Below are 14628 nucleotides of genomic sequence, written 5' to 3'. Positions count from 1 at the left end.
GTTGTGCTGTCTTCTCACACTGCGCTGTCTCCTGCAGAAATTGCACCCGCTCCCAGGGCTTCACTGGGCACATACATCTCATCCCTCCACCTGCCTGCTTGCCACATGCATTTGGGTTGTCATGGGCACTTAGAGCTCAGCATGCACTCAACTGAATTCAGTCTTTCCCTTCAAACCGTCATTTCTTCTGGTGGTGTTCACCAGCCATACATCCCTTGTTCAAGCCAGAAATTTGAAAAGTCATCCTGGATTCCTCCTTTTCAGTGATCCCCTGGCTAGTTATTTCCCAGGTGCTGTTGCTTCTAACGGTTACATGGCTCTGAAATCCTTCCACCTTTTCTCGTTCTCTTCTGTTGTCAACACCGTGTCTCATTTGGCTAACCACTCCAGCTCTTTGACTGGCTTCTTCACATCTCCTCTTGCTTTGTTCCAGTTCTTTGTACACAGTGTAGCCATAGTGATCCTGATGTCACTTCTAACTGCAAAATCATTCTATGGCTTCACTTTGCTTTTAGGATTAGTTCTTAAAACCTCAGCGTGGCCTTCATGGCGGTGTGCAATTAGGCCCTTGTGGTGTCTTTACCTCTGTGTCCATCTGCCTTCATTTTCCATCTCCGCTTCTTCCATTCTGATCTCATTTCATTTCCTCAAAACCTCTGTTCTCTTTCTTTCTTTTTGCTGTCCACTCTGTTGCTCTCTAATTCTTACTTATATTTCAGATTGTATCTTGAACCTTACCTTTTCTGGAACGCCTTTCTTGACTTCCCTCCACTTTCCCCTTGTGTCATTTCTCCTGCCTAGATTGTATCCCTTTACTCTCAGCTAGAACTCCGTTTCTTATTCCCAACACTCATCCTGCTTGTAAATATTTGACCAGTATCCCCTCTCCAAGATGATGCACACCATAAAATTAAGGATTCTGTTTGTCTTGTTTGTCATTGTGTCCCTGGTGCCTAGCATATGCCATACTCAGGTGTGTGCTAAGTAGTTGCTGAATTAATGAATTTAGGTATGTAGAAAGTTCAAATTGTATCTATAATTACCTATAAGAATTGTCACATTTTTTAACTCCCCCATTCCTTACAGATTTTACTTAAAAAATACGTATTTTTAAAATGAATTTATTTTAGGATTAAGAAGAAAAAAACCTGCCATTTGCTTGTACTCTACCAGGCATCATGCTGGTCATGAGGAGTAAACTGTTTCATTTGGTTCTTACTGTTCATGTCGGGTAGTTATTCTTATCCTCGTTTTACCACTGAGGAGACAATCTCTGAGTCTGAGAGACAATCTCTTGTCTAAGCTCAGGTGGCTAAAAGTGGCAGATGTGTGGATTCACACTGAGGTCTTTCCGTTATAGAACCTGTATTCTTTTGTTGCTGCAATTACACTACCTTCTCCAATTTAATGTCCACATTAAGTAATTAGCATACACATTATAGTAAATTTCTTATAATTAGCCATAATGTAAAATTTTGCTTTTAGGGCTTGGAATACTTTTCATTAATAATTAGGAATATCTCATTGACTTGAGAACTTTAACAGTGCTTGGCTCATGTGGCACAGAGTACATATTGTTATTGTTGATAATATAAGTGAAATTTGTAGGGGTGCCTGGGAGGCTCAGTCATTAAGTGTCTGCCTTTGGCTCAGGTCATGGTCCCAGGGTCCTGGGATCGAGCCCCACATCGGGCTCCCTGCTCGGCGGGAAGCCTGCTTCTCCCTCTCCAACTCCTCCTGCTGTGTTCCCTCTCTTGCTATGTCTCTGTCTGTCAAATAAATAAAATCTTTAAAAAAAAAAGAAATTTGTACTTGAATAAATTTTAAATCCAGGGAAGAAATTGCATCACAGTGTCAAAGAAATTACTTTTAAGAGTTGTTATTGTTCTGTAGCATTAGACTCTAAAAAGTGATTTGAAAAAAATAAAAAATAATAAAAAGTGATTTGATTCTCTTCATCATTTTCAGGAACTATTTTTGCATATGGACAAACTGGAACAGGCAAAACTTTTACCATGGAAGGTGTTCGAGCTGTTCCTGAACTTAGAGGAATCATTCCAAATTCATTTGCTCACATATTTGGTCATATTGCAAAAGCAGAGGGTGATACAAGGTAAAAGAGAATTCTTTTATTTTCTAATATTGAGAAGTAGAAACACAAGAAAGGCATATAGATATAAAGCTTATAAACACATTTGAAAACTACTCTTATAAGTATTTCTCTGCTCTTTATGCTTCCTAAAATGATGTTTTATTTATAGATTTTTGGTTCGAGTGTCTTATTTGGAAATATATAATGAAGAAGTCCGTGACCTTTTGGGCAAGGATCAGACACAGAGGTTAGAGGTAAGGATAACTGAAATTGGGGTACTTTCCAAAGTAGTAGAAGTTTACTAAATTAAGGTTCTTTTTTTTTCTTTAAAAATTAAGGTTCTTTTTGTCCAAAGGTATTTTTAATATTTTACTTATTTTTTTGACCTGGTAATATGATCATGATTCAAAATTTAAAATACTGTGAAAATTAATGCTTTGAAAAGTTGTTCCTACCCCATCTGCTCACTTTTACCCTAAGATAACTGCTTTCAGTATTCCTTCATTGTTCCTTTATGTAAGTATCAACAAATACAATTTTACTTCTACTCCATAAGTAGTTACACATGTACCTTGATCTGCACTTTTTTTATTAAAAAAAATTTTTTTTAAAAGATTTTATTTGTTTATTTGACACAGAGAGAGAGAGAGAGCACAAGCAGGGGGAGTGGTAGAGGCAGAGGGAGAAGCAGGCTCCCCGCTGAGCAGGGAGCCCGATGCAGGACTTGATCCCAGGACCCTGGGATCATGACCTAAGCCAAAGGCAGATGCTTAACCATCTGAGCCACCCAGGTGCCCCTGATCTGCACTTTTTTTTTAAATTAAAATTCTTATTCAGATAAGCGTAGAGTCATGTGGCTGTAAGAAAGAATATGGAGAGAGTTCCCTTTACATAGATGTACCTTTTACACAGTTTTCCCCAGTGGTAACATTTTACAGAGCTGTAGTAGAGTATCACAACCATGATACTGTCGTTGATACAGTCTACAGATTGTACTCACAGTGCTCCAGCTTTTCTTGTCCTCTTTGTGTTTAGATTGACAGATCCACTACCACATTAAGGTACTAAACAGTCGTATCACAGAGATGCCTCCTGTTACCCTTTTATGACCATGTCCACGTCTAGCCAGACTGCATTGCTCTGTCACCATCCCTCACCCCTGACAATCCCTAATCTGCTTTCAAGTTCTAGAATTTTGTCTTTTCAAAAATGACACGTAAATAGAACCGTACAATATGTAACCTTTTGGGATCAGCCTTTTTCACTTGGCATAACCCCCCTGAGATTTATCCAAGTTGTTGCATGTATTGATAGTTCATTTACTTTTTATTGCTGAGTGGCACTGCATGGTGTATACATGTAAAGTTCCACCGTTCACCTGTTGAAGGACATCTAGGCAGTTTATAGTTTTTGGCTGTTATGAATCAAGCATCTATGAACATTTGCACACAGATTTTTACATGAATGTAAGTTTTCATTTTCTGGTATAAGGGCTAAGAGTACTCCAGAATTGAATGAAGATTTATGTTTTTGTTTTATTCGAAGAGTTTTATAGTTATAGCTTTTATATTTAGATCTTTGATCCATTTTGAGTTAATTTTTGTATATGGTTGAGGTAGAGGACCAACTTCATTATTGTGCATGTGGATATCCAGTTGTCATAGATATCAGGTCATGATCTCAGGGTCCTGGGATGGAGCCCAGCGTCAGGCTCTCTGCTCGGTGGGGAGTCTGCTTCTCTCTCTCACTCTCCCTCTGTGCTCTTTCTCTCTCTCAAATAAATAAAAAAAAAAAATGTTAAAAAAAAAAAGCTGTATACTGTTCTTTATAGGGAACAGCCCTCTCTTGATGAACACTTGGATTGTTTCTAATCTTTTGCTGTTACAAACAATTCTGTAGTAAGTCGTGTTGTATATATATGACTTCATACATGTGCAGGCATATCTGAGGATAAATTCCTGAAGCTGGATTGCTGGGTCAGGTGGTGAACCATTGGTAAATATTGCCGAATATTTTAGGATGTGAGACAAAAGAGGGTTAGCCTTTAAAATGTTAATACTGGAATTTTGTTTAGAATTCCATTGTCAGTAAAATAATTAAAGAATAATGTGCATATAGTAGCTGAATAGAATACAGAATAACAGTAGCCACCTTTGTAGAATGGTGTAGAATACATGTAGAATAACAGCAGCTACTATTATTAAGCTCTTGTAATGTGATAGTAGGCATTCAGTGCAGTAAATTGTGGTAGTAGTACATAGTTTATTTCATTTAATCTTCCTAGCAGTTCAGTTTTGTTGCTGTGAAAACCAAAACCTAGAGGGGTTTCCTGACAGTCATGTAGCAGGCGAATGGTGGTATCATCTAGAATTACAGGGATGGTTTTTGGAGTCCTTCCATCATAGCTTGAGTTCTGGCTATGATATCTTGAGCAAGTTATTTAACCTATATGAGCCTTAGTTTTGCCACATGCAAATGGAAGTAATAACAGTATCTACTTCATAGGATTATTGCCAGCATTAACAAATTAATACAAAGTGTTTAAATCAAGGCTTGACACGTAAGATAGTATTAAATAAATGTTAGCCTTTTTTTTTTTTCCCCTTAGAGGGAAAGGAGAGGGAGAGAGAGAGTATCTTAAGCAGGCTCCATGCCCAGTGCAGAGCCCGACACGGGGCTTGATCTCAGGACCCTGAGATCATGACCTGAGCTGAAATCAAGAGTCGAATGCTTAACCATCTGAGCCATCCAGGAGCCCCTACCCTTTTTAAGTTTACTGTATAAACTGAGCTTTTGGAGCAGTGTATTACAGGCTTAGGTATTATTTGCTGGACCTTAATGAAAGCTTATTCTGTAATGATGATGTATACACAGGAAATGTCAAGGTAAGTTTCTTTTTTTCTAGTTGTCATCTTTGACGTCAGTTTTGATGGATACTTTAATTCTATACTTTCACCTTTTAAAAGTTTCTTATTGCAGAAATTATTAGAATAAAAATCATTTAGAAAAAACATTTCCATTTGTATCAGTAATTACAGATCAGATTTATTCTCAGGAACATTCTCGTCAATGATTCTCAACTGTATTAGACCCAGGGCCCCATTTTTATAACATATATTTTGTAATGTCCCTTTAACTATTCTGAAATAAAATTCATAGATAATAAAATCTACCTACACACATAATTTTTCAATTATTTGTATAGTGACCAATTGTAATACAAATGAGAACAAAGTACTGAAAAAATAAAATGCTAGTATTTCATTATATAAATGCTTAGATGTGACAACACTCAATGACATAATGAAGTAGTCAGAGGCATGAGTAATCATTATGAATGCAACAGCTATAAATGCAGACTGTTATAGATATGCTGTCTTGGTGATCTAAATACCTTGAGTGGTGTTACTGTCAATGAAATGGTTTTTTAAAATAGTGACAAGTTCTTGGTAGGGTTCTGAACAAAATAAAGTAGTAGTTCTTTCTTCAGTTCTCTGTATTTCTATTCCTTTATTATTATTGTGGAAAAGCACTTTGTTTATATATATAAAACAGAGTCAGGGTCTAGACACAGGTAATCATAAGGAATTTTTTTCACCCATGTGAATATATGCTAAGACATTCAAAATTGTGGGGGCATTTCTTTATTGGCAGACCATCCCACCCATTTCAGGATGTTCAGTGCCCGTTGCTCCTGCCTATGAATGCCACTAGTGCCCTCAAATGAACCAGAAACTCCCCCTCTAAATCTCTGAAGCATTCTAGGTTGGGAGTAACTGCTCCTTTGAGATCTGTTCTTCTAGTGTTATAAACAGTATTTGTTACAGAAGTTAAATTTCTATATTTTTATGACAAAAATGACTATTTTTAAAGATTTTATTTATTCATGTGAGAGAAAGAGAGAGAGCCCGTGCCCATGAGCAGGGGGAGCAGCAGAGGGAGAAGCAGATTCCCCGCTGAGCAGGGAACCTGATGCGGGACTTGATCCCAGGACCCTGGGATCGAATCCCACATCGGTCTCCCTGCTCGGCAAGAAGCCTGCGTCTCCCTCATTCCCCCTGCTTGTGTTCCTGTTTTCGCTATCTCTCTCTCTGTCAAATAAATAAAATCTTTAAAAAAAAAAAAAAAAACAACTTTCACAAATTTAGAATCACATTTGATTTCTTCATCTTTCATATCTAATCATTTTATTTACACTTATTAATTGAATTTTGAATTAATGTCATATTGTGATTGGAAATGACCTTAGATTTTGCAGACTAATGCCTGTTAGAAGCGTGTTTCCAGTCTGCGGTGACATGAGTGCAGAATGTGAGAGTAAACGCTTATAGCAATTTGACATTGCCATGACATCAGATGCATGATTTTTATATTTTTCAGAAATAGCAGTTTGGCAGATTAGAAATACACACATTGTTCTTTACCATAGATTTTCTGAGAAGCATTGATACAGACCAGTAATTTTCAAACATTTAAAAGTTTTAATGCATTTAAATACATTCATCAAACCAGACCTTTACATGGAAGCACAGTGTCAAAACTTCACACGAAAGTGAAGCTCTCTTTAGAATTTGTCTCAGTCTGAGGACACCCAAACTCCTACAGCAGCCTCCGCAGGGCACCATGGGGTTCTCACAGCACATTTCGACCCCCACTGGTTTATAGAGGCCAGCCTACTCCTTTACTACTAATAAATTAGGGCATATTTATATCCCATGACAGAAAGAGTAGTTTTTCCTAATATATAAATATATCTTATAAATTGTTACCCAAAAAGAACAAAAAACTCCCAAACCCCCAACTAGATCTCAAGTCAACACCTGGAACTTGGAGCGTCTGCCCTTGTGATTTTTGTCTTGGGATTGTTTTTTAAACTTTAGTTTGTCATCTTTGTGAGGTCCTGCTACCTGTGGTCACTCCACTGGCAGCCATCGACCTCAGCCTCAGCTTCACTTTACAGGCATACCTCGTCTTACGGTGCTTCGCTTTATTGCGCTTTCCAGATACCGCATTTTTTACCCTGTGTCCAGCAACCTGTTGGCACCATTTTTCAAACAGCAGTTGCTCATTTCATGTCTCTGTGTCACGTTTTGGTAATTATTGCAGTATTTCAAACGTTTTCATTGTTACTGTATTTGTTACAGTGATCTGTGATCAGTGATCTTTGATGTTACCATCGTAATTGTTCGTGGTGTGCCACAAACCATGCCCAAATAAAACAGCAGACTTAATAAATGTGTGTGTTCTGACCGCTCCGCTGACTGCCCTGTCCCTGTTTCTCTTTCTCTCCTTGGGACTCTCTATTCCCTGACAGACAGCAATACTGAAATTAGGCCAATTAACCGCACAGTGGCCTGTAAGTGTGCAAGTGAAAGGTAGAGTCACGCGTCTCCTTAAATCAGAAGCTAGAAATGATTAAGTTTAGTGAGAAAGGCAGTGGAAAGCCAAGATAGGCTGGAAGTTAGGCCTCCTGCACCAAATAGTTAGCAGCTTTTGACTGTAAAAGAAGAGTTCCTGAAGGAAATGAAAAGCGCTACTCTAGTGCACACACACATGATAAGGAAGCAAACAGACTTGTTACTGATGTGGAGAAAGTTTTAGTGGTTTGGACAAAAGGTCATACTAGCCACAACATTCTCCTAGCCAAAGCCTAATCCAGGGCAAGGCCCTAACTCTCTTCAATTCTGTGAAGGTTAAGAGAGGTAAGGAGGCTGTACCAGAAAAGTCTGAAACTAGCAAGGGTTAGTTCATGAGGTTTCAGGAAGCCATCTCCATAACATGAAAGTGCAAGATGAAGTAGCACCTGCTGATGTAGGAGCTGTAGCAAGTTAACCAGGAGTTCCAGCTAAGATAACTCATGAAGGCGGCTACACTAAACAGCAGATTTTCAATGCAGATCACACAGCTTTCTGTTGGAAGAAGATGCTGTCTAGGACTTTGATAACTAGAGAAGTGAAGTCAGTGCCTGGCTTCAAAGCTTCAAAGGACACACTGACTCTCTTATTACAAGCTAATGCAACTGGTGACTATAAGTTGAAGCCAGTGCTCATTTAACACTCGGAAAACTCCTAGGACCCTTAAGAATTATGCTAAATATACTTTGTCTTTCATCTATAAATGGCACAACAAGGCCGGATGACAGCACGTCTGTCCACAACATGGGTCACTGAATATTTTAAGTCCACTGTTGAGACCTCAGAGAAAAAGATTTCTGTCAGAATATTACTACTTATTGACTGTGCACCGGGTCACCTAAGAGCACTGATGAAGATGTACAATGAGATGAGTGTTGTTTTCATGCCTGCTAACATGACGTCCATTCTACAGCCCATGGATCAAGTCTTGTTATTGAAGAAATACATTTCCTAAGGCTATAGCTGCCATAGAGAGTTATTCCTCTAAGGGATCTGGGCAAAGTAAATTGAAAATCTTCTGGAAAGGATTCACACTTCTAGATGCCATTAAGAACATTCATGACTCATGAGAAGCAATCACAATATCAGCATTAACAAGAGTGTGGAAGAAGTCAGTTCCAACCCTCATGGATGACTTGGAGGAGTTCAAGACTTCAGTGGAGGAAGTCAGTGCAGATGTGGTGGAAACAGCAAGAGAACTAGGTTGAGAAGTGGAGCCTGAAGATGTGGCTGAATCGCTACAATCTCATGATAAAACCTAATGGATGAGGAGTTACTTCTTACGGATGAACAAAGAAAGTGGTTTTTTGAGATGGAATCTACTCCTGGTGAAGATGCTGTGAAGACTGTTGAAATGGCAACAAAGGGTTTAGAATATTTCATAAACTTTGTTGATAGAGCAGTGGCAGGGTTTGAGAGGATTGGCTCCAATTTTGAAAGAAGTTCTGCTGTGGGTAAAGTGCTAGCAAACAGCATCACGTTCTATGGAGAGATCATTCTTGAAAGGAAGAGTCAGTCATTGCCGCAAGCTTTGTTGTATCATTTTAGGAAACTGCCACAGCCACCCCTGCCACAGCCACCCCAGCCTTCAGCTTCCTCGCCCTGACCAGTCAGCAGCCGTCAGCATTGAGATAAGACCCTCCACCAGCAAAAAGGTGTCGACTGGCTGAAAGCTCAGATGATGGTTAGCATTTTTAGCAATAAAAAAATTTTTTTTAAAAGATTTTATTTATTTATTTGACAGAGAGAGACACATCGAAGGAGGGAACACAAGGAGGGGGAGTGGGAGAGGGAGAAGCAGGCTTCCTGCCGAGCAGGGAGCCCAACGTGGGGCTCGATCCCAGGACCCTGGGACCATGACCTGAGCTGAGGGCAGACGCTTAACGACTGAGCCACCCAGGCACCCCTAGCAATAAAATATTTCTTAATTAAGTTATATATTACTGTTATTTAGACATAATGCTATCATACACTTAAAAGATTACAGTGTAATGTAAACGTAATTGTATATGGAGTGGGAAACCAAGAAATTCGTTTGACATGGTTTGAGTATTCGCTTTATTGTGGTGGTCTGCAACCCAACCTACAGTAGCTCTTGAGGATACATGTATTTTGTTACTTGTGGCGGTGACTTCTAGGGCCTTACAAAGTGAATTTTATATTTCTGACTGTATTTATATATCCTTCATATTTGGTAAATAAAGTTACTCACAGAAAGGTAACATTTTTACATAGATGTCATAGATCTGTTTATTTCACTCATTTGTTTGAAATCCTCCATGATCTTCAAGTTGCTGTTAAGATAAAGACCAATAACTATGCTTAGTCTTACCTCTGGGTACCTCTCTCGCCAGATATCCCACCTATTTTACCTGTGCTTCCTACTCTTCCCAGCCAACTTGGCTTTTTTTTTTTTTTTTTTTAAGTGCCTGATTTTGGCCCATTTCAGGATCCTAGCACATAATCTTTTCCTGCTACCCAAACCCAGATTGGCTACCTCTTATTTCATCAAGTCTTAGCTTAAACGTCATCTTGGGGGACACCTGGGTGGCTCGGTCAGTTAGGCGTCTGCGTTCGGCTCGGGTCATGGTCCCGGGGTCTTGGGATTGAGTCCCAAGTCGGGCTCCCTGCTCCGCGGGGTGTCTGCTTCTCCCTCTGCCGCTCCCTCTGCCGCTCCCTCTGCCACTCCCCCTGCCTGTACGTGTGCTCATTCTCTCTCTCTCTCAAAAATAAATGAATGGGGGCGCCTGGGCGGCTCAGTTGGTTAAGCGACTGCCTTCGGCTCAGGTCATGATCCTGGAGTCCCGGGATCGAGTCCCGCATCGGGCTCCCTGCTCGGCGGGGAGTCTGCTTCTCCCTCTGACCCTCCCCCCTCTCATGCTCTCTGTCTCTCATTCTCTCTCTCGCAAATAAATAAAATCTTAAATAAATAAATAAATAAATAAATGGAATCTTTAAAAAAAATAATAAACATCATCTTGGGGAAACTGTATGTCCCTACTTTACTAGCTTAGTCTCTCTATGGTGTATTCTCAATAGTGTCCTGTGTCTTTTTCCTTCGTGACATTATCCCAGTTGAAATAATTAGTGTGTGGTGTTACTCATTTGTACGTTCTCATCGTAGGTTGTCACCTCTGCAGGTGTAGAAACCACATCTACCTTGTCCATCACTGTATCCTCACTTTTTAGCAGAGTGTCCAACACATAGTACATGTTTGATAACTGTGGTGGAATTACGGTATGTGCATAAAATCTTAGGGTCATTTTTTCTTTTCTTTTTTCTTTTTTAGGTTAAAGAAAGACCTGATGTGGGAGTTTACATCAAAGATTTATCAGCTTACGTGGTAAATAATGCTGATGATATGGATAGAATTATGACACTAGGCCACAAAAATCGTAAGTGTAGTACAGAATTGTGATTGAACGTTTGTGTATTGAGTAGGCTTTTAGAAGCAAAACTGGTGATGGCACTTTGCCCCACAGAGACTGGATTTTTAAAGTTTCTTGACAACCCTTTCTCCTTGATTATTTACTATGTAGAGGACATACATGAATGAAAGAGATCACACATTGCCTTCTGTGCTGACCAAAATTTTGTTTCTTGGTAATACTGCTATATATTTGAAACTCATACAGCTAGTTGTCTCTTTTTAGCTATAATAATATTGGTTACATTTATTGAACACTTACTGTGTGGTAAGTGCTTGTGCTAAGTGCTTTCTTCATAAGAATGATCTTTTTAAAATTCTCAAACTGAACTATGAATGTACTAAATTCCTATTTTGTGACTGAGGAAACCGAGACTTGGTCTAAGTAACTTGTCCCAGGTTATGTACTACTTAGTAAGTGGCAGAGTGAGTATCTGAACCTAGGCCATTGGTCATCATTAACTGAGCACTTTACTGCCTCTCTTTTGTTGACAAGAAAAGCAAACCAAAATTAAATGACATTCTTTTTGTTTTTTTTTATTTTTAAAAGATTTTTTATTTATTTATTTGACAGCGAGTGAGAGAGAGACAGCGAGAGCAGGAACACAAGCTGGGCGAGTGGGAGAGGGAGAAGCAGGCCTCCTGGCCAAGCAAGGAGCCCGATGTAGGGCTCGATCCCAGGACCCTGGCATCATGACCTGAGCCGAAGGCAGACACTTAACGACTGAGCCACCCAGGCGCCCCTAAATGATATTCTTTTTAATAAGGGTTTGAAGTTTTGTCTAAAGAATAAAAAGTTGCAGTGCTATTTAATACACAAAATGCCCCAGGCCTAATACTAGTGATGTTGCTAGCAGCAATTAGAGATCAGAGGTAAAGAACAAGAACATAGAAAGTAAGCATTTTTTTAAAAGTGTTTTTTGGCTAGACTATAAATCTAGCAAACTCGAGGAAATTAAAGAAAAAATTAAAAAATGAGTTGCATTTTTATAAACCAAGTAGTAGAGAAAGGCCAAATTGTAACAGAAAAATGAGCAAAAGATGTACATGAATATGTTATTCCCAGAACTATACACATCAACAAGCATACCACAGGATATTCAATTTGACAAGTAATTGGGAACATGGGTATTAAAACAACAGTGGGAGATATTTTACCTGTTGTTTCGGATGGAGGGATATCAGGTTCATAAAGCTCTGAAGAGATGGGCACTGGTGATGGGAATGTCAAGTGCTCCAGCCTTTTTGAAGGGGAGTGTAACATTATCTGCTGAAATTTTTAAAATGCATTTCTTTTGACCCAGGGTTCCTAATTTTAATATGTATCTAGATACATATCGATATATCTATATTGGTAAATATCTAGAAAAGTATCTTTAGACATAATGCCTTATTGAAACATTATTTATAATAGCAAAAAGTTCGATGCAGTCTAACTATCAGTAAAACATTGGTTATATAAATTATGGCACAGAAATACTATGGACTGTAATGAAGCTATAAAAAAAAGGAGTTAAATCTACATGTAGAGACTTGAAAGATTTTCAAGATACATCGTTAAGTGAAAAGAAAGCAAATTACAGAATAGTATGTACTGCATCATCGCATTTATAGATGTGGAAAAAAGCCAAATTGTTGAACAGCTATGTATTTGGGCAGTGTGTGTGTATGTGTTTATCAGCTTGTGTGTTTGTTAAACACTAGTGAAAGGACATTTAATAGTGGTTACCTTTAGGTAAGGGGAGGTAAGATTGGAGAACAGGGATATATGGAGCTTTTACTTTATGTTTTTGTATGTCTGTATTTCTGAATTTTTTTTATACCAGGAGTATATGCATGTATTGCTTATTCAGTAAAAAAAATTTTGACTTATGATTCTGTTCACAGTAGTGATCAAAACCACCCCTTAAAAACAGAACAAAACGGGGGCACCTGGGTAGCTCAGTCCTTATGCGTCTGCCTTCGGCTCAGGTCATGATCCCAGAGTCCTGGGATTGAGCCCCGCATTGCATCGGGCTCCCTGCTTGGCGGGAAGCCTGCTTCTCCCTCTCCCTCTCCCCCTACTTGTGTTCCCTCTCTCGCTGTCTCTCTCTCTGTCAAATAAATAAAATCTTTAAAAACAACAACAACAACAACAAAAAACCCCACAAAAAACCTTCCATTAACAACTGAAAGTTTAATTTGGTATGTGAGATTCATTCAAGGAAAACTAAACAATTCTTTTTTTTTTTTTTTTAAAGATTTTATTTATTTATTTTAGAGACAGAGCACAAGAGGGGGGAGCGGGAGAGGGAGAAGCAGACTCCCTGCTGAGCAGGGAGCCCGATGCGGGACTCGATCCCGGGACTCCAGGATCATGACCTGAGCCGAAGGCAGTTGCTTAACCAACTGAGCCACCCAGGCGCCCCGAAAACTAAACAATTCTAATGAAATAAAATGAAATGAAATGAAGACAAAGGCATTTGAAGACCTAAGAGAGCAGAGGAAAATACTCTTATTTAATAGATTGAGTCTAAGAATTAGACATTTACAATATTACAAATATTCAAGTAGAAAATATCCAAGATACTACAGATACCCGAGTAGAAAATTTCTAACATAAAAATACTAATTTTATCATATTGAAATAGAGTAAAATAACTATTCAGGGGAAAATAGCAGAGGGAGGAAATGTGACAGTAAAAGCCGCTATTTTAAATAGATGAAAAATTGGTACAAATATAAAATTAGTTCCTGTTTTGTCCAGGTGGTCATAGTATAGAAATAGTTAATATCGCACTTAAGAAAATAAGCCTTTCATTCCATGAACAAATAGGTGACCTGCTTAGCAATTAAAATGCAAATTTAAAATAGTCACTTATATTCGCATTGTGGGCACCATTGTAAATTGGCTAATATTTCTGTAGAGTAGGGTTTTTCAGCCATTAAACCATTATCATTTTCTTTAAAAAATTTTCTTTTTGAATAGGTAATCCATACACATGCTGTAAAATTCAAAAGGCACCAAAGTATACATTGAAAAACAAGTCTTGGGGGCGCCTGGGTGGCTCAGTTGGTTAAGCGACTGCCTTTGGCTCAGGTCATGATCCTGGAGTCCCGGGATCGAGTCCCGCATCGGGCTCCCTGCTCGGCGGGGAGTCTGCTTCTCCCTCTGACCCTCCCCCCTCTCATGTGCTCTGTCTCAATCTCTCTCTCTCAAATAAATAAAAATAAAAATCTTTAAAAAAAGAAAAAAAGAAAAACAAGTCTTGGGTGCCTGGGTGGCTCAGTCGTTAAGCGTCTGCCTTCAGCTCAGGTCATGATCCTAGGGTCCTGGGATCGAGTTCCGCATCGCGCTCCCTGCTCGGTGGGAAGCCTGCTTCTCCCTCTCACACTCCCCCTGCTTGTGTTCCCTCTCACTGTGTCTCTCTCTGTCAAATAAATAAATCTTTAAAAAAGAAGAAGAAAAACAAGTCTTTCTCCTACCCTTGGGTCTCAGTCACCTAGTTCCCACGCCTGTTGGAACTCCATTACTTTGTCATGTCCCCTTCCTGATACTGTCTTTGTATGCCTAAGCATGTATTTTTATTTATTTATTATTTTTTTAAGATTATTTATTTATTTGTCAGAGAGCGCACAAGCAGGGGGGCAGCAGGCAGAGGGAGAAGCAGATTCCCTGCGGAGCAGGGAGCCCGATGTGGGACTCGATCCCAGG

The 14628-nt window shown here is 39.2% G+C and overlaps 1 protein-coding gene across 3 annotated transcripts in view; it reads left to right on the top strand.

The window, feature by feature from the left end:
- Positions 1 to 14628, top strand: part of KIF3A (kinesin family member 3A) — a 50472-nt gene that overhangs the window by 14137 nt on the left and 21707 nt on the right. For all 3 annotated transcript variants that reach the window (XM_035014104.1, XM_035014105.1, XM_035014103.1), the window contains exons 3-5: positions 1969 to 2113; positions 2262 to 2346; positions 10797 to 10902. In XM_035014104.1, coding sequence (XP_034869995.1) covers positions 1969 to 2113; positions 2262 to 2346; positions 10797 to 10902 — 336 coding nt within the window. The remainder of the gene's footprint in view (positions 1 to 1968; positions 2114 to 2261; positions 2347 to 10796; positions 10903 to 14628) is intronic.

The sequence above is a fragment of the Mirounga leonina genome, unplaced genomic scaffold (genome assembly GCF_011800145.1).
Source record: "Mirounga leonina isolate KUSES-001 unplaced genomic scaffold, KU_Mleo_1.0 Mir_168, whole genome shotgun sequence".
NCBI lineage: Eukaryota > Metazoa > Chordata > Mammalia > Carnivora > Phocidae > Mirounga > Mirounga leonina.
Note: the sequence above shows the minus strand (reverse complement) of the source record. Positions and strands in the feature narration are given on the sequence as shown.